Source organism: Neofelis nebulosa, chromosome 18, assembly GCF_028018385.1.
Source record: "Neofelis nebulosa isolate mNeoNeb1 chromosome 18, mNeoNeb1.pri, whole genome shotgun sequence".
Lineage (NCBI taxonomy): Eukaryota > Metazoa > Chordata > Mammalia > Carnivora > Felidae > Neofelis > Neofelis nebulosa.
The window spans coordinates 1286583-1310935 of NC_080799.1; the positions used below are offsets into that span (position 1 = coordinate 1286583).

Sequence of the window (24353 nt, forward strand, 5' to 3'; positions counted from 1 at the left end):
CGTGTGCCAGAGTGTAAGGTTCGCCCCTGGCGGTGCGTGCGGCTTCGCACCGCGTCGTGTCCCAGCGCGGTGGTAAACCTCGCGCCAGAGCAGAGGACGATAGTGACCCTTCCCTAACACAAGGTGCCGTTACACTTTTGAAGCTTTCCTCCATGAGAAGCTGAGCATCCCTTGTGGTTTGGGTTCCCGGTCGTTAGGATGCCCTCGTTTGTGAAATGCCTTTTCAGGACCTCTCCCCGTTTTATTATCGAGGCATCTCCCGTCTGCGTGAACTGGTAGGAGCTCACGGGTTCCTGGTGAGACAGCGTTCTCAGCAAGTAGAAAGATGTCCACCTTTCAACATTCGTAGCTTGCATTATTATTCTTTTATAGTATATTTTTAAGAGCAGAAATTCTTTTACATAGTACGGTTTATCAACATGTTCTCAGGTGAGTGGGAAACAACCCTTCCCTGCGTCCAGGGCATCAATATATTTTTTTATGCTATCCTTCTAAAATATGCAAGTTCTTCTTTTCCCAGTTAGGTCCGTAATCAACCTGGAATCCATTTTGTGTGTGGCGTGAGGTAGGGGTTGGGGTAGGGGCTCCCCCCCCCCCCCCCCCCCCGCCCGTACGCAAATCCAACTTCTCGGCAAATTCCGCATTCCTTCCCTTGCCTCCTTTGTCCTATCAAGGGCTAATTCCTAGGACAGTTTCTGAGTTTTCTGTTTTGATCCCTGGGTTCATTTGTTCGATCTCGTAGTGAGACCACACTGGCTCAGTCACTGCAGCCGCATAATAAATTATAACTATCGGAGAGAGTAAACCCCCCACTCAGCCTGGTTATTTACGGCCATAACTCAGAGTCAGCTTCTCAAGTTCCGTGCAAAGAAAAAAATCTGCTGGGATTTTGATTGCAGTTGCAGGGAATCTATAGATCAATTTGCAGTGTTGACTTTTTAATAAATGTTTATTTTCTACTTACTGCAGATGTATACAAATCCCGTCCATGTTTGTGTATGGATTTCATATTCAGCACTCTAAGGAAGCTCTCTTACCCATTACTGTATTTATGCGTTCTTTGGGATTTTTTTTTTTTTTATGTGCACAATTATACCACCTGTGAATAACTACAGTTTTGTTTCCTCCTTTCTGAAGTGTATCATTTTTATTTCTTTTCCCTGCCTTACTAATGGCTGAGACCACTAGGGGAGTGTTGAACAGTGCAAGCTATGCTCATTTTAAGAGCTTTTGATCCGTGTTGCCAAAGGACTTTCCAAAAGAACTCTGCCAGTTTCACCATGACCTTGCCAGCACTGGGTATTATCTTTAGAGGGTTTTTTTGTTTTTGTTTGTTTTTTTGGGGGGGATGTTTTTGTTTTTAGATAGTTGTTTCTTTAATGAGCCTAAGTGGTGTCTGACTGCATTTTTTTAATTTGCATTTCCCTGATTATGCAAGAGGCTGAGCATTGCCCCACGTTATTTGTTAACCACCTGTATTTTCTCCTGTGTGTCTGTTCCTCTATCCATTTGTTTATACGTTGTTGGTGGTTCCCTAATTAATTGGAATGCGTTCTTTACATAATGAAGACAGGTATCATTTCTCTGTCACGTTTGCTACAAATATTTCCCCCTGTATGTTGTATATCTTTTAATTTTTGTTGTTTTCTTATGCTCCTTTTCCTTATTTTTATATGGTCAAATCTGCTTCTTTTCTTTTACAATTTATTCTATTCCTCTGGAGCCTGGAAAGCTTGTCTCCCTCCTGAGGACTGATAAGTATTGAATTCTGTTTTCATCTAGCTTTTTTTTTTTATGGCTTAATATTTCATATTTAACTGTTTACTCCATCTGGAATTTGTGGGGCTGTGGGGTGTGAAGCTAGGAGTTAATTGCTCCTCACAGTTTACCGGGGGAAGGGGCCTCATTTGCACTTCCAAGTCTCAGGGCTCTGGCTTTCCCACGTCGTGGAGGCTGAGTGGGAAGAGATTAAAGGGAGGAGGGAAGAGGAACCGTGTGCAGCCGGCACTGGGATTGCGAAGCGAAGCCGTAATCACCACCGGGACAGTCCTGTTAGCTGCCGCTGCCCGACTTTCAGGCAAAAGCAGACGCTGTTAGCCCAGTTTAGCAATATCCTAGGGCAAGTCTCCGAATGCATTTGGGACTCAGTTTCCTCATCTGCAAAATGGGGTTACTCACGACACCTGTCAAGTCACGCATTGGAGCCCACCCTGCAAACAGCAAGAGGTCAGACACAGCCCGCACGGACCCTGGCTTCTCTGTGTGACCTGGGGCAGATGACGTCACTTCTCTGAACCTCAGTTTCTCCGTGAGGAGGGGGCGCCTGTGTGGTCTCCGGGTCGGGTCCTGGCCCAGCTGGGATGTGGGAAGGAGAGCGGGACAGGAACGGAATGGCATGTGGGGCCACCTCCTTCTCCCAGCCTGAGGGGGTGGGGGGCGCGCCCCTCCCCCCAGCCCCCCAGCAGCGCCCACAGACACAGCGCCCACCATGCACACTCAGTCACACACAGCCAGCCACGTGCACGGATCACAGACACACGCAACACTAGACACGCACTCAGATACACAAACACACACCCAGAAACAGGCACACGTGGACCCAGCACGTATGGTCAGGCACACACGGACCCGTGAGTCAGAAACACACAGTCTAATGCACCATCAACACCGACACGCAGAGACAATAGACCCAGCGCGCGCGCGCACACACGCACGCGCGCACACGCGCCACGCACGCACGCACGCACGCATCCAACTGGCAGAGCTGTGTGCCAAGCCACAGCTGGTCTTCGGCTCTCCTGCCCTCCCCCTACATCTCAGCACCCGCCCCCCACCCCCCCACGCAGCCCCTCCCAGCCTTTCTGAGCGGCTCCCACACCTGTGGGTCTCACCTGCCCTGGCCCAGCACCTGTCGGGCCTGGCCCCCCAGCTCCTGCCACCTGGGGCGGAGCGACCCTAGGCCACACCCCCTCCCCCGCTGGGCATTCTCTTTGTTTGGACCCGCCTGGCAGGGCTGTGACCTGGGGCGGAGCGAGATCCTAGGCCACACAACTTATGCACCCCAGAGGCGGCTAGAGCCCGTCCGGCCCCCTCCATGTGGTCCGCACATGTTCACGGGTGTCACGCAGGCCTGGGACCAGCATGGGACCTGCCACCTGGAGCCTTGCGGGGGCTGGCCGAGGAGGGGTCCAGCAGCCACAGTCAAGACCCTTTGGCATGGAGCTTACCCTGACGCCTCCCCACCACCCTGTGGGCAGAGAGGAGAGGTGGGGGGTGGGAGGGCCGGAGCAAGGTCACTGGGGGGCAGAGGTGAGCTCAGAACCTGATGTGGGGCCCGCACGCCCTCAGGTTGCCCCAGGAAGACTCCATCCACCATAGAACCCGCGGAGGGGTCTGCTTGGGATTCTAAGCAAGACCCCTGCGCACCTTGGGGTGGCTTGGCCTGCCTGCCTGCCGACCTCCTCCACTTGCCACCCGGTTCTGGCTCCGCTCTGATTTGGACGAGTCCCACCCACCCATTCCTCCTCCGTGGGGTCAGTGCTGGCCCCCCGGGTTCACGGTAGGCGCCTGACTAATGCTGCTGAGTAGACAGGGGACTCGAGTGGGTGCATCCCGATTGCTGAGGGCCCACGTGGGCCGTGGGCTCTGCCACCGAGGGAAGAAGACTGGCTGTGCCCTCCAAGGCTCAAGGTCAGCCCGGGCCTGCTGGAATTCTTGGCCCCGGCAAGGGCAGGCATGCCTGTCCCATCAGGGTGTTTGGGAGAGGACATGGGGCTTGGGCCACAAATGGTAAGGATCTAGTCGTGGGTAGATCTGGGAGGAAGCCTTCCATGCAAGGAGATACCTATGCAAAGGTCCTGAGGTGGCCACATGCTGGGGGGGGGCGGGGAATGTGTTGGAGAAACAAAGCCTGGAGGAGCGTAGGGGGGCATCTGCAGTGCCCCAGGGCACCCAGCAGCACCCCCAATTCCCAGGTGGGGGCCTGGCTCCTTAGAGGGGAGGCCGGGCCAGGTAGTGGGGAAAGGCAGACCGAGGACAGCATCGTCCTGCCCGGGGTCCTCCCCTGCTCAGCTCCGGTGGGCGGTGGGCGGTGGGCGGGATGGGGACTGGGGACTGGGGACCCCGCGGGTAGGGCAGGCACAGCTGTGGGGAGGCCAGGCTGCTGACATCAGCAGGAGCCCCTCCTCCTCACCTCGCTAAACAATCATTGCCCAAAATATGCAAATGGTATAATTACTGTTATTTGTTTTGCTGATATAAGTGTTTGAAATGCAAATGTCAAGTTTGGGCCCAGTCGCTTTCCCCACCCCTCACCCTGACGTTCGCAAGTCTACGCCGAGGCTGAGCCCTGGAAGGCGGAGGAGGATGTGGGGCACCCCTCCCACCTCCTCCTCCAGAGGCCGCTGCCTCTGCATCCTCAGGGGCCCCGGGTGTGTGTGGGGGGGGCTGCCGGGACCCCTCCCTGACGGCGCACAGGGGAGGGAGGCCTCGTCTCCACTCCTTCCCCGCTGCGTGATCTGGGGCCGGTTCTGCTTGGCGTCTCGGAACCTCGGTTTACCTGTCTTTGTAATGGGATCCACTCTGGCCCTGACGCATTTCGACTGATGGGTTTGGGCCTCAGTTTTCCATCCACAGATTCCTGCGTGGGTATGCGCCCGTCTAAAACCTGGGGACTTACGGCTCCCGGAGGGTTTTGGGGGGGCCCTAGTGCACCCCCAGATGCAAGGTGTGTGTGTGTGCATTTTGCGGGGTGGGTCCTCGCCTTTGGCCCCTCCAGCCCAGGTGGTCTCTGAGGTTTTGGGTCCCCAAGGCCTGTGGGTTCAGACAAGCCTGGGCTGTGACCCAGCGCGAGGTGCTCACCATCCTCCCGATTCTGCAGAGGGGAAACTGAGGCGCGGCCTTCCAGGGCTCCTCCTCTCTGGCCTCCTGCAGCCTTCGTCGCCCAGAACCTCCCCTAACCCACCTGCACCTGACAGCCCCCAGGGCCGGGGTCTCCCCGTGTGTCTCCTGAACCCCAGCTGCCGCAGAAGCCACGGATCCCCTGTGGGTGAGGTGTTCGCACCCGTGGATTTCCAGAAACAGTGCCAGTGCTAATGCTCTGCAACCAGCTCGCTTCCTGTAAGAACTCAGCCCGAGGCCTCTTGCCAGGCCCTGCGGGCCGACGGGAGCTCGTGGCTGGTGCCAGGACTGGCACCAGAGAGATGCTCTGGTGGGCAGATTGGGGCAAGCGGAGGTGGGATCCTGAGGCAGGCGGGTCAGGGTGCAGGGGCTGCATACCAGCCTGGAGGCCCCCGTGCGGCTCAGCCCCTCCGGGCCCTGTGCGGGCGGCTGCGGGGCAGCGTGCTGGGTGCTGGGTGCTGGGTTGCAGCTCAGGTCCAGGCAGAGCGGACGTGCGGATGCCTGAGGCCGGTGTGCCTGTGAGGAGAGTGTGTGTGCGTGCACAGGCGTGCATGCGCGTGTACGTGTGTGTGAGCATGCACGTGTGAGCTGTGGGTCCGCAGGGCATGCTGGTGGCAGTGAGAGCTCCAGGCCAGGCACCTGGCACTCAGGTCTGAGAACACAGACCACTCACAGGCTGAGAGGGACCTGGGAGCTCCCGTGGGGTGGCCTGGGTTCTGCTCGCGTGCACGGTGGCTAGGGCTCACATTCCCCCTCCGGACGGCCTTGCTGAACCCAGGCCCTGGCCCTGCCCGGGGCCAGCGGAGACTGCAGCCCGCCCTGTGGTTCTGAGGCTGTTTCCTGTGTGACTTGGGACTCTGCAGAGCGGGGCTGGGTATACAGTGGGCACTCAGTGAGCACGCATTCTCGCTTCTCTGGGGCTTCGCTAGGTGAGGCACTGGGCTGCGTAGCTGGGGCTGCGAGGACCCTGGAGAGGACAGCAGGCGCTGGCCAGTGGACGCTCCAGGAGGCGGCCAGCATGCACAGAGGCCGGGGGTGGGGTGGGAAGGAGGCGTCCTGGCCCCTGGGCTGTGGGTTCAGCCTGGAAGCTTCCTCCAGGGCCGGCGGGCGTGCGCGAGCTTCTGAGCTCCTTTTTATCCCAATTACCTTTTCCAAGACAGGTTTGGCCTTGTTAGCATATTCAAATGCAGCCCATTATTATTTCAATTAGCTGTTAGGCAATTAGCTCTAATGGATGAGCATTCCCCCACCTCCCCACGTATTTTTTGGTTATTTACATCCGCTTCTAAGCCACAATTTCAGGTAATTACGTGCCACTCACTCATCCGCTTACACACACACGCTCCCTCACTCCCTCGGTCGACAGGTTCCTTCTCGCCTTTCAATCCCGCTCCTGGCCCAGGAGCCTGGGGGGTTTTGGGGGTGTGTGCAGACCGGGGGCGGGGGTGGGGGGGAACCACCCTGGCTCCTGCCCAGGCCCTCCTGAGGGTCACCGCTCAGCCTGTAGGGCCTCAGCGTGCGCTAGCTTGCTTCTAGAACCCCCTCGTCCGGGAGGTGCCATTGCCTCTGGGCACCCCTCCGTGCCCCCTAGTGGCGCCCCCCTCTGTGCCCCCTAGTGGCGCCCCCCTCCGTGTCCCCTAGCGATGTCCCCCTCTGTGCCCCCTAGTGGCGCCCCCCTCCGTGCCCCCTAGTGGCGCCCCCCTTCCGTGCCCCCTAGTGACACCCCCCTCTGTGCCCCCTAGTGGCGCCCCCCTCCGTGCCCCCTAGCGATGTCCCCCTCCCCAGCTGGACTACGAGCCTTCTTGAACACACGTGGAGCGTGGTGGCATCGTGGCCCCAGGCTTTGCCCCGACGCTGCCCCTTTGTGTGTGTCCTGGCAAGAAGATACCCTCTCAGCTTCGGTTTCCCTGTCTGCAAAACGGGGACCAAATGAGTGGAGAGTGTGGGCGAATGGGGTGGTGCATCCAGGTGCTCAGCAAGCACCCTGTTCACTGTCACTGGGGTTGATCGGGTGGCGGAAGGCAGGAATGAATGAGTGATCCAGCCCCGGGGGCAGGTGAGGAGGCCCGGCTGTGGGCAGAGGGCCCATTATGGCAGTCACAGCGCGGGTGTGCTTCCCGGCTGGTCCCTCCTGAGCGGTGGCCTGGTCTGGACTCCCTGCCCTCCGCTCCCAGCAGGGATGCTCTGGGGTGGAGGTGGGGGTCCGCAGGGAGAGGCCTGCCTGGGAGGGAGCGCTGGACGTGCCCGGGGGTCTTTGCTCAGCCTGCCTCCGTCGGGGCGGTCCAGGGAATCAGAGCCAGTCTCCCCCAACACCTGGGCCACGGGGTGGGGGGCGGCTGTGACCCAGCCGCCCCCCGCCCCCGCCCTCCGTCCGTCCGTCCGTCGTCCATCTGTCCATCCGTGCTCTGCCTGCGGGTTCTTCTCCCCTCACTGGTGTGGCCTCATCGTGTATGGGGGAGTCCCGGCCTCCCGTGGAGGTCTGTGCAGTCAGCACACAGGGATGGTGTCCCCGTGGCTCCTGTACCTGCTCACCACCGTCCCCGTTCTGTCTCGATGCAGTGGCAGCTGCCCTGGTGACCGTCCTACACTTCGTCTGGACCCATATCGTCCCCCCGGCTGTGGAATGAGGAGGAGGTCCGCATGAGCCCCGCGGGAAGGACCCCGCCAGCCTGCACTGGGACGCGCCAGGTCACGGGCGGGCCCTGACCCGAAGGTAAGGGGTGCTCTCAGCACGGGGGAGGGCCAGCGCACGGTGGCCTGGAGACAGACAGGGTCAGATCTGCCAGAAGCAGACGTCGCTGGTCGCAGGTGCCACCCCTCGGCCGGAGAGCGTGGGCAGAGGAGGCCTGGGCCGCCTCCGGGTTGGAGCAGAGGAGCTGGGGGCTTGGGGCTCGGGGCCTGCCCGCCGTGCTCCCCGGATGCGTCCGGTGCTCTCCCGCCATTTTACGGGAACGGGCGCGTTACAGTGTGTTTGCGTTGTGCAGCGTGTGAAGGATGCAGTGTGTGTGAATACCGACGGATACCGTGTATTTGAAAACAGGCTCTTTTTTTAATGTTTATTTTTGAGAGGCGGGGGGGGGGGGGGGGGGGAGAGAATCCCAAGCAGGCTCCACGCTGTCAGCCCAGATCCTGACGCGGGGCTCGACCCCAAGAATAGTGAGATCGTGACCTGAGCGGAAATCAAGAGTCGGAGGCTTAGCCGACTGAGCCCCCCACCCCAGGTGCTCCCCAAAACGGGCTCTTACCTGGGAAAATGGTCCAAGGTGCTGAATCGAATGCCTAGGGCTTTGAGGCCGCTGCCCCAGTGGCACCGTGGCCGTCCTGCTGACCCGGCTGTGCTGCGTCCTCTGGGGGCTTGGCTTCCTCGGCGCTGTCAGACACCAGATACCCCCTGCGCCTCGGGGTTCGCCAGGCCGTGGGCAGGTCGCGCAGTCCTGGGACTGATGTGCGGGTTTTCCAGCGCTGGTGCTGGTGCCTCAGAGGTGGCCCGGCCCGTGGAGGTGGCTTGTCCTGTCTCACGTGACCAGCAGTGGGTGAGGACTCCGGACACTGAAAAGTGGGCTTCGGGGTCTCGGGTTCTGCAATACATCGCTCGCCTGCTGTGTTCCGGCATTGAGGAATTCTGTGGATTGGGTTTATTTAAAGTGACTTTGGTGCTTAGGCTCTGCGGGTTCTAACAGACCACGAGAGGAGGCATCCGGGCCTTCATTGAATGAAGGAGCAGAGACTCCTTCTAGAACCTCCAAAGGCATGCCCTTTCCTGCTGGTGGTCGCGTGGCTCCCCAGCCTTCTCCGAGGCTTCTGGGAGGGGACCGTGGAGGGGGTCCACCTCGAGAAAAAGGGCAGGGCGAGCAGCGGGGGAGGGAGCCCTGAGGTGGGGCAAGCCCCGGTGAGGTTCAGGGCCAGAGGGTGTGGCCACAAGCAGGGGGCGTGTGGGAGGCGGGGCGAGAGGGCTGAGTGGGGCCACCAGGTGGGTTAGGCTGCCTGCTCACTGTTCCTCCAGCCGTCCATTGAGTGCCTGCTGTTTGCCAGGCCTGGGCACCGTCCCTCTGGGAACGCCAAGTCTAGAAGGAGGGTAGGGTGTGAGGACGTGTGTCCATTCCCGGCCACGGCCGCGTCCCTCCAGCTGACCTGAAGAAAGTCTGGGGTGGGGGGCTGAGTTCTGACCCTGTCACCACCATTCACTCCAGGGGACAGTGCCCAGCACCTGCCCCTCCGTAGACCTCAGTCTCCCTGTCTGAAACATGAGCGTGTCCCCAAGGACCGTCCTGACGCGTGTCCCCTGTGGCGAAAGGTTGCTGAGAGGGCGGGGTGGGTGGTCTGGGGTCAGGGTCCGCTCTAACCACACCAGTACCTGGAGATGCTTGGCCGCGCTGATCTCAGACCCGGGCCGTGGCCGGGGGGGGGGGGGGGTGGGGGGCCGGAGATGGCACGGGCCAGCCAGAGCAGGCCTTTGGCCGAGACCCCTGGCAACGGCCTTGTGCCTTCCCACCTCAGCCCTTGTGTGGAACACCGTCTCCCCAGTCCGTCTGTCCTGGGGGTGACTTTGGTGCCCGCCAGACCTCATTCTGCTGATGTTTGGATGTAACATCTTGGAAAAGTCACTTACCATCTCCGACCCCCCGTTTATCATCTGTAAAGTGGAGGCGGTAACCTCTTCTGTGAGGGGAGCCTTCACTGGGATGTGCGAATTATTCGTATACAGCAGGCACTCAAGAAACGGTGCTGGGTGTTGCCCCCTTCTGAGTATATGGGACGGAGGGTCTCTGGTTCATCACATCCTATGAATGCTCGTTCTTTCCCTCCTGCCAGAGGCACCCGCCCTTCGCAGCCCACGCCGAGCTCAGGCTCACGCAGACCGGTCCAGGCTCCCCGCGGCCTGGCGGGACCCCTGGGGCCTCGTCCCTAGAAGTTGCTTTTACTGAAGCAATGACTAAGAGGCCAGAAGGAACCTTCTATGTGCTCTGATGACCCCAGGTGGCCCGCTGGCCCCGGCCCAGCCCTTGGCCTGTCCGGGGTTCAGCACCGGGGACAGAGCCACAGCCAGCCTCGCTGGGCCTGTGGGCGCAGCGGGAGGCCTGTCGGGGAGACAGGGGTCTGGGGGTCGGCAGAGCGGGAGCCCAGCCCCCTCTGTAAGGCCCCTCCCCTCCCCAGGCCTCAGCTGTCTTCCCTGGGGAGTGGGGGTGACACTCTCCCCAGTGGGGCCCGCAGGACCTACCTACCTGTGACTTGCCCAAGGCCACCGACCTTCCCCTCCTGCGCATCCCGCCCCTCCCCCGGCCTTCCAGCAGCTCCCTCACCAGGCGCCCCTCCCCCACCTCTCCCGGAGCGGAGTTATTTACCTGCCTGATGGTGACAGGCGGCAGTGACTGGAGTTAGAGCTGCTGTCCAGAGATCAGCTGGCAGCCCGAGCTAATTAGCAAAAGGTCACTCCAGCTGCTGGAGCCCCTGCTTTTGAAGTTGGCCCTCACAAGGCGGGCTGGAAGGAGCCGGGACTTTGAGTTAGTGGCTTGGTTACCAGGACAGCTTCAAACTGCTGCCCACTGCTCGTCGCCGGATGGCCCAGCCCACGACTCTGAGGCTTCGCCTAGAGATTCCTGGCGCCGGGGGGTCGGTCCAGCCACCCACTCGCTGCCCCGGGCTGGACAGATGACACACTCAGCCCCCATCCGGCATCGGAGGGCTGGCCCTAACCTTCCCGGCCTCCCCCCACCGTGCCGGGGGTGGGGGGGGGGCACACTGTCCCCAGCAGGGGAAGGGCAGAGCGCGCAGGGCTGGGCAGTAGCCACCCACATACCCCCACAATCCCTGTGAGTGTGCTCTTACCGTTTCTCTTTAAGTAAATTCACTTTTAAAAAACTTAAATACATTTATTTAAAAGGGAGATTTTATAGCACTACTACAAATGGAAAACAAGCCTCCTTTGCCATAAATAGAATTCATAATCATAAAAATAAATTCAGTGGAAACAAAACAATGTTATTAAATTCTAGTTGGATGCTGTAGCCCAGGGGAGGCTCGGAGCCCAAGGCCTGCTATTGCTTTATTAAAAAGGGAGAAAGGCAAGTGTGCAGAGGTGTTCAAGACTTACCAGCCCCGATCTGAGACCTGCCTTTTGATGTAACCAGAAGCACTGAAAAGAATTAAATTGAAAGTAACTTTTTAATAAAAGTATTCAGCACTATTTTTTTTTGCTGTATCAGCGAGGGATTCAGTCTGGCTGCACAAGACAGAGACCTATCATCTGATTGAACCCCACCAGGGGGCTCGTTTTTTCTCATGTAAATAGGGTGGCGGTGGGGGTGGTGCAGTGCCCAAGGAAGACGTCAGTCATCTAGGCTCTATGCAGCCGCCTTCTCTGCCGTTCTTAGCATTTGTCCTCATGGCCTCAAGATGGCGGCAGCACCCCCAGCCATTGTATGTGCATCCCAGGCAGGAAAAGGGGTTGTGGTGGAGGAAAAGGAATATGGCGGCTAAGTCGGTTCCTTGTTATCAGGGAGATCCTTGTGGGCACTTGAGCCTGGGTTCTTGCCCACTCTGTCCCCTGCTGCCTCGTGGATGTTCTCACCAGATGGTTTGCCTGTTTGCCACATGTTTACTTGGTGCCTACTGTTTCCCAGGCAGTAGACCCCTGCCCTTGTGGTGTTCGTGAGGTCACATGCTGGCATCTGTGGGGAGAGTCACAACCCTGTGCCCGGACACCCCGCCTGGGGCCTCCCCTCCTCCTTGCCCCCACACCTGGCTCTGGCTGCCTGCAGTGAGCCCAGCACAGGGAGGGACCCTGCCCCTCCCAGAAGACCCAGGCTGCCCTCACCACCTGCGGGGGATGGGTGGGGGTCCAGGTTCAAGCTGCCTACCTCCAGGCTGCTTGGAAATGGGGGGCAGCCCTTTCCCTCCCTCGTAGCCCTCTCGGGGGGCCCGGGAGCCCTGTTCTCCCGTCTGGCCTCCCAAAGCCCCTCTTTGGCTTTTCTGTCTCCTCAGCTGGTGTGGGTCTGAATTGGTCTTCTCGTTTCCCCGTGGAACGCGTATCCAAATTAGCAGGAGAGGGGAGGCCTTGGGTGCCTCCTGCCTCTGGCCTCTCTGTGGCTTGCGGGCCCTGGGGACCCCTTCTCCTGCAGTCCAGGGCTCCTGGCTCATGCCTCCTGTCCCACTGTCCCCGTCCCTGCCACACAGGCAGGGCTTTCGGCCTGATCTTCTCGCCTCCTCCCTCAGAGATCTTACTCCTGCCTCTGGGCTCTGACCCCTCTTTTTGCCACCAATGCAGGGACCCACTACAGACCCACGTTTAAATTTGGGTTCCATTGCTAAGCGGCTGTGCAGTTAGGGGCAAGTCACTTAACCTGTCTGTGTCTTTGTTCCGTGGGGGCAGTAGCAGCTGCTTGTGGGGCTCTCTGATCAAGTAAGCAAGAGGCACCAAGGCGGCTCCCCACTTGTGCCTCTCCCGCCCTCCCTCCTCCCCCCCCCCCCCGCACCTGCTTTGTGGGCATCTCTGCGCATGTGTCCCCGTGACCCTGGGGGCCCCTGTGTGTGTGGTTGTCCCGCCCTGCCCTTCCCTCCCCTCCACACACTCAGCCCCACCCGGTGAACTGCGAATCCAGCCTGGGAAGTGGGTCGGGGGTGTGCGGGGAGGTACAGCCGTGGGGTGGGGGTGGTGGGAGAGGAGGGAGCTGCCGGGAGAGTAGGAGCAGGCTGGGACAAGGTGGCCGGCGTGGGGCCTGGGAGCCGGGAGGACTGTTTTCCATACACCAGCACTACTGGACCATCTGGTACAAGGACCCCGAGTGACTGCCCAGGGTCTGCAGGTGGACACGGGGTCTGACTCGCACTTGCAGAAGTGTCACTGCTCTCTGATGGAGGGGAGGGTACTTGGGGCCGCCTGCGGGGAGTCTGCCTGGCTCTGCCCGAGCTGCTCCGGGCTGGCCCTCGCCCTGCACACGCGGTGTCCCCAGCCTGGCTGCTTGGCGCAAGGCCCTGAAATGCCGTGTGTACGTCAGCCGGCGGCTCTTCCAGGATCACCAGCTGATGCTCTGAGACTCCTGGGGGGGAGGGGAGGGGAGCACTGCTGCAGTCCTACTGTGTGCTCCCTGCAGGGGAGGGGGGTTGCAGGGGAGTTGGGGAGCCCCCGTAAGCCTAGGCTTCGTAGCTCCCGGGCAGGACTGTGAATGCATGCAGGGCTCAGAGAAGGAGCAGAGGGGCTTCCTGGAGGGGCAGAGAGGAGCCCCCCCCCCCCCCCCATTCCCCATCTCGCCCGTTTTCTGGCTGGGGACACCAAGGGCCCTGGACACATGAGTGACACAGCCTCTCCCTGGACAGCAAGCAGGGCCTCGTTCTTTCTCGTTCTGAGCATTTCAGCCCCTGTGAGGCTGGGTTTCAGAGGCTCTGACGGTGGGATGGCCCAGAGCTGTCCAGGGTCCTGACCTCCTGCACAGCGTCAGCCCGCTGGATGCTGCCCGGTCCTCCTCTCCACACCCTAGGGGGCGCCCTCCCCACCAACAAGGCCAGGTCTGGGTCAGGCAGCCCTGACCTCCCCTCTGGTGCCCCCTTCCACATCCAGGGTCCAACTTGGACACACATGTCCATGAAGATTCCCATCGCTCAGAGATGGCTCCCTTTCCCAGGCCCCTCCAGCCCCTGCTCTGTGCAATCCCGGGGGCGGCACCTGGTCTCTGCACCTGCCTCTCTTGCCCCCCCACCCATCCCCTTAGTGCTTTCTGAGCCCTCTGCAGCCAAGCTCTGTGTGTTACAGCTGCTGCCAGTGCAACAGAGACCTGTCTGATACAGACGAGAATTCACCGTGATCTCACCCACCTGTAAGATCCCACAATCACTACAGCTTCCTTATCTCAGAGGGCTCCCGCGGACACAGGGCTCGGGGTCTCCGACCCCACCTTCTCTCTCTGCTCTTGGCATCCGAGCTCCTCCTACCTCTGGACACTCCTCTCCTCGGGTGCCTCTAACATTCCTGCTCCTCTCCGCACACGGTGTCCACTGCCTGGCCCTGGGGCTAGCTTGTCCTGTGCTCAGCCCTCTGCCTGGTGCAGGCCTTGGGGCCTCTCCCCTTGTCCCCAACACACGCACCCTAAACTCGGCATGGCTGTGACCACGCTGGCCCATCACGCCTCCACCTTTGCATTCGCCAAGCCGCCTCCCCGCTGTTCCCGTCACCGTCACACAGAAAATCACCAGTTACGTTGGTCTGATCTCCCGAGTCCCTCCTTTCTCCTTTGAATCTCTTCCTGGAGTGTGGCACACAGACAGGAGGGGACACACCCCGGAGGCATCCTCAGCTCAGTGAGTTTTTGTCCAGTGGACACACCCATGTCCTCAGCACCCAGGCCAACCCACAGGGCATCACCGGCTCTGCGGAGGCCCCTCACGTCCCCTTCCAAGTCGCTGCCCCCAGGGGTGACCGCTAGCCTTTGAACCACATTGTTTCTGCGCATTTTGGAACTCGGTGCAAACAGTTCGTGCGCAGTTGTTTGCGATGTTCATCCCCTTGCCGCGTCGTTACGGTTCAGTCATCTTTATTGCCACACGATAGCTTTCCGTCGTGGGTGTTCCCCTGGGGATCATCCGTCCGCTTGTCGGTGGGCGTTTGGGTAATGTCCAGGTCGGGGCTCTCGTGACTGGTGCTTCTGGGAACATTCCAGACTTTCCGGGCACATTCGTATGCGTGTCACTGGATGTAGTCCACGTCTCCTGGCTCCATCCACGTCCCTCCCTCCTCCCCTCCCCCGCCGTCTGGTCCAGAACACTCTGCCGTCTCTCCTGCCCTGACCGTGGACGCCTCCTCTTGATTTCCCGCATACCCACTGTTGTCCTGCAACAGCCAGGGTGATCGTAGCTCCTCTCTACTAAACCTTCGGTGGCTCCTTATTGCCCTTCAGGCAAGATCTTGTCTTCGGCAGACACTCTGGGGTAAGATAAAGGCTCCCAGCAGTCCTGCACCTCCTGGGGTCTTGTCACCCACCCCCCTGCAGGCTCCAGCTCCCCTGGCCTCCTTGGTCCCTTGTATGCCCCATCTGCCCCCACTCTGCTCACCAGGTGCCTTTGCATGGCTAAGTCTCTCTCTTTGTTCAAGTCTCTGCAGAAATGTCGCCTCTCGGGGAGCCCTCCTGAACCCACAGACCAGGTTGAGTCCCCGGCTGACACCCGTACTGGTTGAGTTTGGTTGTCTGCATCCCTTAGCCCAGCATCTGGCACGTGGCAGGGCCCCAGCTGCTGTTTGTGGCCCTCAAGGGGGCAGGGCAGAGCTGCAGTCCCCGCCATGTGGGAGAGAGGGCAGGAGTCACAGAGTGGCAGGCTCGAAGTCGCCACGTGGGCCAGCAGAATGCAGGGCCGCTGACGTCACGGAGCCCATGAGGACTTTGCTCTTCCTAGAGCGGCTGACACATCTGCAGAGTCTTCTAGAAAACCAAGGACGTGGCAGGGCCCAAAGGACTCGGCTCTGATTGGTGGGCTGACAAGCACTGTGGTCGGGCAAGGAACGGATCCCTGCAGGCCCTGGGCGCCCCTGCCCTGGACCCTGCCCCGTGTCCCTGGGCTCCTGTTGTCCAGCCCAGCCGACAGTGCCCCAGCAGCACGTGTTTCCCCGCGAGCCCGTCACGGGTGGACCCCGATCCTTCTCAACCCACCCCACACCTGCTTTCCTCATCAGGAGGAAGCCCACATCCTCGGACCCTGGCCCGGCCCGGACAGAGCCCAGGACTCTGCCCGTCACCTCTGTTGGGACGAGGAAGGCGGGACCAGGCAGGAGGGCCAGATTCTCCCACTTGGGCCACGGGCTTCTTCCCCCACCCCCGCTTTTGGTTTCCCCAGAGGCCTTCCAGCTTACGTCAGGTCCAGGCGGCGGGAGGTCTGTCCAGCTTCCTGCAGGGGCACCAGGCCCAGTCCCCAGCCTGCCTCGGCCCCGGGCCCGGCTGGGCAGAGAGCTCCCTAGGGGCCGGAGCGTTCGGGTTTATGGCGGGAAGGAGCCGGTAGCCGAGTGCAGCAGCCCAGCCCTACCCGGGGTGGGGGCAGGTGGTAGACCAGATGGCCCTTTGTCCCAGCATCATGGGCGGGGGGGGGGGGGGAAAGCTCCGCAGCCTGGGGCTGTGGTCCCGAGGCTTGTAAAGGCCCCTTCCTGCTCCAGGGTCTTGTGGGCCCTTGAGACCACGTCTCCCTTCCCGGCCGGATCCCCTCCTCTCCCGAGCCTCCCTCCCCGTGGGTCTCTCTTCCACAGGATAGGCTGCTTGGGTACTGTTTTGTCATGTGCTGTGACTGTCGATTCATTGCCATAGCAAGTGGGGCTACGACCAGATTCGGAACCTCGCTTCCTCCAGTGGCCCGGAGGCTGCCCACAGCTGCTCTCCTGGGTCGAGGCGCCAGCCTGCCCTCCGTTTCCTCATCTACCGAACGAAGTCCACGTGCAATTAGCTGCTCCTTCCTGTGTCTGACCGCATTTAAATAAATGTGCGTCGGCACCTGTAAAACCAGACTTTTGGTAGCAGAAAGCTGGCCTGAGGGTACCTGAGCCCCAGGCCCACGGGCGAGGAAGCAGAAACGCGGATTTAGCGACTTGACCAGGGCCGGCAATGGGCAGATGGCATCTCTGTCTGTGTATCCCAAGCCCTCGGCCCCCTGTGCCCCGGCACCCCCCTGGGCAGTGGAGGGGTAGGAGGGAAGCAGCCCCAGGGCAGTCATCAGCCCCCTCCCGCCCCTCACCCCGGCTAAGGCACAGCCCCAGGGCCTCAGGGTGGGTACGAGGGAGCCTTTTGGGGACGGGTCAGGAGAACAAGGTCCTCGCCCTGGTTGTACCGCGACCCTGCTGTGTGACCCGGGGGAAGTTCCTTTCCTTCTCTGGGCCCGAGCGCAAGGCCTTACAAGGTCGAGGCCAAAGTTGGGGGGTTCTGTTGACGTGGCTCCTCAGGTCCCTTGCTGGACAGCCACCGTGTGCCCCCGCCTTGCCCTGGCAGGGGGCTGGCACACAGGGGTCCACCCAATGAGGAGGGGCCAGAGCACCAGGCCACCAGTCAGCTTGCAGGGCACCACGTCGCGTCGGCCAAGTTGGGTCCGTCAAACCTTGCCTCCATGCGTGGTCAAAGCCAGGCGGGGCCCAGGGCAGAAGAGGGCACTCGGAGGGGGCACTTCCCCCCGGCCACTGCAGGTCAGTATTAGAGCTCGGACGACCAGGAGGGGTGAAGCGTGTGACGCAGGGAAGTCCTAGGTCAGAAATGAGAAGCCCGGTCGCCCCTCCGTCCTAGATTCCTCTGGGATCCTGAGGCCATTCCTTACCGGCTCTGGTCCTCAGTGCTCCCATCTGTGCAACGAGAGCCCCTGCAGGACTCATCAGAGGCCCCGGGCCCGCAGCTCCAGGGGCTGGTGCCTCTCACCCTCCGCTCAGTGGCTGTGACCCTCGGCCCTGGGGATCGGCCCAGCTGGTGGGGGCCCGAGCGGCCTGGGCCTGGTCCTCAGGACCAGAGAAAACAAAGCCGGAACCAGAAAGGGGTCCCAGCCAGGGAAGAGGGCACTTTAAACGAATGCAGACGCCTGGGCCCGACCCTAAACCTGAACCAGGGGTAGAGCTGGGTTGTGGAAGTTTCTGTTTTGTGAAAGCTCACGGGTGAATCTGACAGCTCTCCCGGTTTTGGGGAACCCCTTGCCAGGGGCGGTGCCCTCTCCGACACCCTGCCTCTCCTTGCACACCTCTGGCGACGGGGAGCTCAGTCATACACAGCAGCCCGCTCCTTCCAAAACATGTAAAAATCCATTATAAAGTATTTAAGATGTCTCAAGTATTTAAGAAATCCTGATAAATATTTCACTAATTATAAGATATTTAATACAGCTAAAGGTGCGAAGGATAACACCATGAATACCTGAACGCCGCCCCTTCTGGCTTCATATTAATCCCCACGCGCTGCCGGTGGCCCAGGGAAGCGCTGGAGGGAGCGAGGAGGCCTGTGTCCCAGTGCCCCGAAGCCCCCCGCGTGCCCTTCTCCGACCCTCTCTGCCCTCTTGCTTTCTCCATTTCTCACCGTGGTAAAACACACACCACGCGAAACTCGCCACCTTCCCCGTTTGTAAGCGTGCGGCTCGGTGGCGTTAGGTACACGGTTTCCCGCAGCCGCCCCCGCCCCCCCCCCCCCCCCCCAGCGTCTCCGGACCGGCTGCGCCCCGCGCCCCCGCCTCGTGAGGCAGTGGGGCCTTTGCGGAAGTTTGCGATGGTGATTCTCACACCAGCTTTTACGCTTCCCTCCACTGGCGGAGCCCCCCCTGCGAACCCGCTGTCTGGCGCCGTTGAGCGCTTCTGCGACGCGGCTGGCGCGCCAGGGGCTCGGAAGGCTCACCCGGGGTCTCGGCGGCGCTCCTGTGGGGGCATCGTGCCGAGTGCGCGGTTCACGGCTCGCCCCTCTTCGCTGCCAGCCAGCGCCCCGCTGTTCGCATACCGCGCCGCACCCTGATCCGTGCACCCGTGGACGCCTCTCACGGCCGCGCCAGGTACGCGCCCGGCACGGGCATTCGGCTCCCGCGCTCCGTGCGCCTCGGCCTTCCAGCAGGGCCGCGCGGTTGACGTCGGGAGGGTGAGCGTCCACCCGCAGGGCCTGGGGGCGCCTGCTGTGCGGGTACAGGAGCACCGAGGCCCTGCCCCTCGCAGACGCCGCCTCTCCCTCTCGCCTTTCCTCGGGCACCTGCCTTTGCATCGTCCCCTCGCTGCCGGCTCCCTCGCCTCGCCCACGCGGACCTGTCGGCCGCCTGACGTGCGGCGACGCGCGGGGGCCCCGGGGCCGAACTGCCTGGGTTTGAATCCCGCCCCGTCGAGCAGCTGTGGAGACTCAGCCAAGTTCATGACTCCTAGTAGGTGCTCTCGGACTGTGAGCTCTGCTTGTCTTCCTTAAAGTCTGAACCCTCTCTGAATACAGGCTGAGCGGTGCTGCAGAGAGGTGGACTGTCACCTCTGCTATTCTACCTGCTCGATCTCTGTTAAGTCAGCCACGGTTACCTTCTTAGGTGGCCACATCTATTGGCTCAAGCTGCGTTTGCCTCATTCTCTTCCCTGGGGGTGGCGTGGAGCCCTGCTTCTCTGCGGACCCCTTCCTGACGCGTTTTTGTCCCGTGTGCTCTGTCAAGGCGGATGTGACCTGTTATTCCAGCTGGAGGGAATGCCGGGCTCCTGGTCCTGGCCTCCAGCATGTGTCCCCTTCCTGCAGACTCCCGGAGGCCGGGGGGCGGTAGGACGCGGGTGACAGACGGACAGACGGCCCGCAGACAGACGGAGGCTCGGAGCCCTGGGCGAGGCGGCAGGCGGTGTGGGGGAGGAGGCGGCGTGAGCCCCAGCAGCTCCGCTGTCTCTTTGACGCGCCCGGGGCTGGAGGGTAGACCCGCGGAGGGGAGCGCGTCCTCACACCTCGCTTGGGTGGCTTCCAGCGGTGTCACTTCCGCGCAGGGTCGAGTGACCTCCAGCTGCTCCGGTGGCGGGACTCCTGCCCGCCGTGAGGCGGTAATTAGACGCTCGTGTGCGAGGCTGCTGTGTGCGCGTGAAGTGCGGCGGGGGCGGGGGGAGGCCGCGGCCGAGGGGCGCACTCCGGGGACACCCCTCCCCCGCAGGTGTCAGGCGCAAGCTGCTGTCCTGCCAGCCCCCCCCCCCCCCCCCCGCCCATGATGCTTCCGGTTTTTTCTCACCTTGGCCCTTCGAAGCCCCCCGAGGAGCTCTATTTATAACCGCGGCATACGGACCACGCTGGATCTCCCAGCTCAGACATAAGTGGGAAGCGCGGCGCAGCCAAACGCAGCCCCAGCCCCCCACCCCCTGCACACACAGGGGAAGGCCCGCCCGGAGCTGTCCCCGGGCCCACGTGGGGGTCCCCAGCACCCCTGGATCTCAGGGACTTGGGGTGCGGCTGCCGTCCGAGGGGACCTACAGTCACTTCCTGCCCCAGGGCTGCCCAGGGAGGGTCCCCGAGCGCCTCCAGAATACAGACCAGTTGGGGGAATGGCATCGAGGGCAATGGAGCCTCTGCTCCCCACCGAGAACCGGGGGCCGGCCGCCAGAGCAGACTGGGACGGACCACGAACCCGGCCACACCTGTGCGTGGCGACGGGCCCTCAGGCCGGCCACGGTGCCCCATCCTCAGGGGACACGGGACATTCTTAGAGCACATCCGTGTCCCTCCCGGGCTGGCTCCCCAGCTCCTGACGGGGCTTCCTTTCCTTCCGTCATGCTGTCTGGCTGGGGCTCCGGCCGTGCCCAGGAATACTCATTCTCAACCCCTTGGACTTGGGAGCGCCCAGGACGGGCCTTCCCTCCGTGCCGTTTGTAGGGGAGGGAGATGAGAGGGGTCTGGCTGGGTCCTGCCCACCCACAGCTGTCTGGAGGGAGCCCCACCCCTTTGCAGTCTCGGTTTGGGGTCAGAAAACCAGAGGGAGGCGGGGACAGACCCACGCCCCGGTGTCCCGCCCCCAGGCTGCCCTCCCAGCGGCCTCCACCTTCTGTCCCCCCAGCCCCATGTTGGGGGACAGGCTCCGGTCTGCTCTCTGGCAGAGCATCTGGGTAACGGCAGAGCCAGCCCCTTCCAGATCAATCCCCTTCCTGGTCTTGCAGCTATAATTAATGTGTGCTGTGTCATTAGATTGATTTTTTATGGACTCTGAGAGCTGGCGGGGGGAGTGGAGGGGCAGCTAGGGGCTGGCTGCGGCCCACGCCCCCTGGGAACGGTGCCACCCCAACGCTCAGGCTCCCGGGGCCTGGCTGCACCGCCCGGACTTTGCGCAAACCCTGCCCTGTCCGTCTGTCCCCAGACCCTGGAGACGGCCGGAGCCCCACAGGGCCCCCGCGGAGCACAGAGTGGTGCACACGGGACGTGTTTCTCGTGTGCAGATCCCTTGGTGAACCAGGAGGTCACTTGACTGTTGCCACTTCCCAGAGGAGAGAAGACGTAGGCCGAGAAAGCCTAAGTGATTTGGTGGCGGAAGGGTCACGCCCCACACATCCCGCCTCTGGTGAGGGGTCCCGCCCGGCCAGCATGCTCGCAAACACCCCAGATTCTGAGGGCGAGGAGCTGCCTGTGACAGGCGGGGCAGGCGAGGCTCAGGGGGGACACAGGGCTCACCCGACCCCTGACATCAGGTTGTCACCCGTGGCCACGTAACGAGCCACCCTGACCTCGTGGCTCTGTGGAGCAGGCATCCACGGAGGGCTGGGCTGGGTGGCTTGTCTTCATGCCCCAGCCGGGTGCTCTTTCTAGAAGCCACCCCGAGACCCTCCCACACACCTCAGGCTTCTGCAGCAGGCAGTGTCAGGGAAGTGGCTTCTTGTTGGTGGCGGCTGCATCCGAGACACGGAAGTATTGCCCCCAGGGCGGCTGAGGGCCGTGTCCGGGACAGACAGCGTGGTCAGCCTGCGTGGTGTTAGGGCCACCCAGACTCGAGGGACGTGGAGACAGACCCTGTCCCGGGCAGGGGAAGGTCGAGGCCCCGGCACGGCGAGCGGCAGGCACCGTCTTTCGGGAACATCCTTCCTGTCACAGTGGGTTCCACTTTGCTCCTCCATCAGAGTGGACGTTCTGAGAGGGGCCTCTGCTGGTTTTGTCCTCCCCTGGGCCCCTGATGCCTGACCGATGTCCACCTGTCCACGTGTGGGCGACGACGAATGTAGGTCCAGACTCCCCGCAAGGGTGCCCTCACGATCCTAATGTCCTTGGGCGCTGGGGTCTCCCAGAGGCCCGCGTGGAATTCACCAACTCTGATGCCTGCCAGGCTGGTGCAAGCTTTGCCAGCAGAGACTTCTCTGGGCCACCCGCGGATCAGGAGAATCTAGAATGCACAGAAGATGAAGCAGGGGTGACGTTCACTTGAGAAAACGACCATTCACTTGACAACGTGGTTCGCGGTATTTGCCTACACGGCTTCCGGGAGCCCCTCTGCCACGGGGGGGCCCTGAGCTCATGGGCCCGGGAGGTCCCCCATCAAAGGCATCTCTTGACTGAGCCGGCTGCCACCGTCTGCAGGAGATCTCCCCCGGCAGAAGCGAGAACGGCCCCGAACCCCAGGAGGCAGAGGCGGTATGGAAAATGAGACCCCACGCGGATCTTGCCCGTAAAGACTGGATCAGAAATCCTCAATAAGACACAAGCAGACCCAATTCCCCAGAACATCAGAGAGATAATCTGCCATGATTATGTCGGATCTGTCAAAAGAACTCAAAGATGGCTTAATATTAAAGAAATCTATTAATATAATACAGAGCGTCAACAGGTTGGCCAGGATGCCATGTTCATAAACGATGGGGGGGAGGTCTCTGAAAAAACCTAGCGCTAGTTTCTGGTTTTAAGTTAAGTGCTAAAACCAGAAGGGAAAGGGTACTTTTTCATCACAGTAAAGAGTAGATGTCACTCCCTGGCCACCCTCGTTCTAAAAGATGAGATTTTTTTCATGATTCCTGTTCAGAAACTTTTATTAAAAAAACCCAACGGGGCCCTTTATCACTGTCCAGAAACGCTAGACATAGCAATAAGACACGAAACCGAATTAAACGGGATGTCTGTGGGAAAGGACGGCAGTTATTTGCAGACAGTCAGATTTGAGACCCAAGGAAGCCACGAGAACCAACTGACGCGACAATTTGAGAACTCGGCCGAGGTACGGGGCTGGGTATAGGGCAAACATACACAAATCAATGATTCTCGTCTGCACCAGCAGCCGCTAGTCAGAGAACACAATGAGATAAATGGTCCCCACTCACAACGGAACAACAGAAAACCCCACGGGATTCCCAGGAATAAATTTACAAGAAAAATTTGAGATCATTATGAAGGAGGCTGTGAAGTTTTCCCGAGAGACCAAAGGGAAAGCAGGCGTAGTGGGGTAGGCTGAGCTGGAATGTTACGAGCCCTGAGGCTCTTCCGAAATCAATTTGCAGGCTCAGTGCTCTGCCGTCCGCGCCTTGGCAACGTGGTTTGAAGTCATTCTGAAAGTTCACCCGGAAGGATACCCACCCGGAGCAAGGTCTCTGGAACGCGGGGAGTGAGAACGGGCGGGTCTCGCCCTAGGTACGGAAGTCTGCCACAGACGTGCAAGGATTTAATGGGGCTGCTAAGGTGTCACGAGAGGGGCCGGGGGCCACCGGCGGTACAGAGTAGTCTCCAGACAGAGACCTCCTTGGTGGCAGGAATGCTTGGCGGTGAAAGAGCGTCCGTTAATAACTGCACCAGAGCAACAGGCATAAATGGGAGACGATCCCTGGAAAGCCACGCGCGTGGCTGCGCTCCTTCACAGGTGATTGTGGCCTGCATGTCTTCACAGGCCCCCTACTCCGCGCCGGGAAAGGACATCCCAGAGCCTTCAGCCCACGGTCTGACTGATGGGGAGGCACAGACGGGAAGTCAGAGCTTTGCAGCACAGGGGCACAGTGGGGCAGCTCTGGGATTACGAGGGGGGACCGCAGCCCCAGTCAGGGGTCTGAACACAGAGCACTTGGGGGTGGACTGGTGATGTGCAGGGAGGGGTTACGTCCCAGGCGGGGAAACAGCGCCTTAGAGAAAATGTGAGAGAGGCAGGCCGACCGTCGCCTTCTAGGGCAAGGTGGGGGCGGTGAGAGGCAGGCCAGGCAGGGACCGTCACCGCAACGTGGACTCTCTTGAGGGAGCTGGGGAGCCACGCGGGGTTGAAGAGAGAGGACAGGCTTGACCAGACTTGCCCTGTGGGGAGCACGCTGCCGTTGGGCTGGGGGATGGGGCCTCACGAGTCAGCTGAGGGGACAGATTATTCAATACGTGCCGGCAGGACAAATTTGTTGCCCATTGGTGGGGGCGGGGGATTGATTTTACGTCTTCTTCACCCAAGTCAAATACCTTCCAGGTGGATTGAAAGGGAAACGGTAAGAATTCAGACCGTAAGGACGTTAGCAGATAGAGGTGACGTCTGCTCCTAGGGTGGCTCAGAGTTCCCTCAGCTGCAGAGCAGAGGAAGCCATGCGAGTGCACGTTTGCAGGTTTGATGACGCACAAAGGAAAGATAAGAGTCTGGGGGCCCGGGCCTGCCCGTGCTGCCGGCTTCCCTTCCAGAAGCTTCTTTCCTGGGACGCGAGCTTGAGGGTGATCACCTGGAAGTCTTTTGTCAGGATCCCAGGTGTTGTGATGGAACTTTCCAGAAACGTAGGGGAGAGAGCCCCGTTTCCGGTGTGGGAACACCCCGGCCGCCGAGGGGGCCGTGCTGGCTGTTCTGCACCTTGCCTGGGAGTCTCCCCGAGCGCCCCTCGCCAGAGCGGCCGTTTCCCCCCAGCGTGGCGCCCACCGGGGCTCAGCCGGCATCGTGGTCGGCCCTGGTGCCGCGGACGTGTCCTGTCCGCCCCAGCCCGTGTCGCTGTCACTCATACTTCTGACGCTGGTCTTTGCTTGGTATCCGATTACCCTCATTGTAACATTTGAGGGTTAATTGCTAATTTATAACCTCTGCTTGGGAACCAGGCCCCAAATCTT

General features: G+C 61.0%; 1 protein-coding gene across 1 annotated transcript in view; it reads left to right on the top strand.

Moving 5' to 3' along the window:
- Positions 1 to 24353, top strand: part of LOC131500734 (basic proline-rich protein-like) — a 62099-nt gene that overhangs the window by 30995 nt on the left and 6751 nt on the right. Inside the window, exon 2 of the mRNA XM_058710154.1 lies at positions 7459 to 7612. Coding sequence (XP_058566137.1) covers positions 7459 to 7543 — 85 coding nt within the window. The 3' untranslated portion in view covers positions 7544 to 7612. The remainder of the gene's footprint in view (positions 1 to 7458; positions 7613 to 24353) is intronic.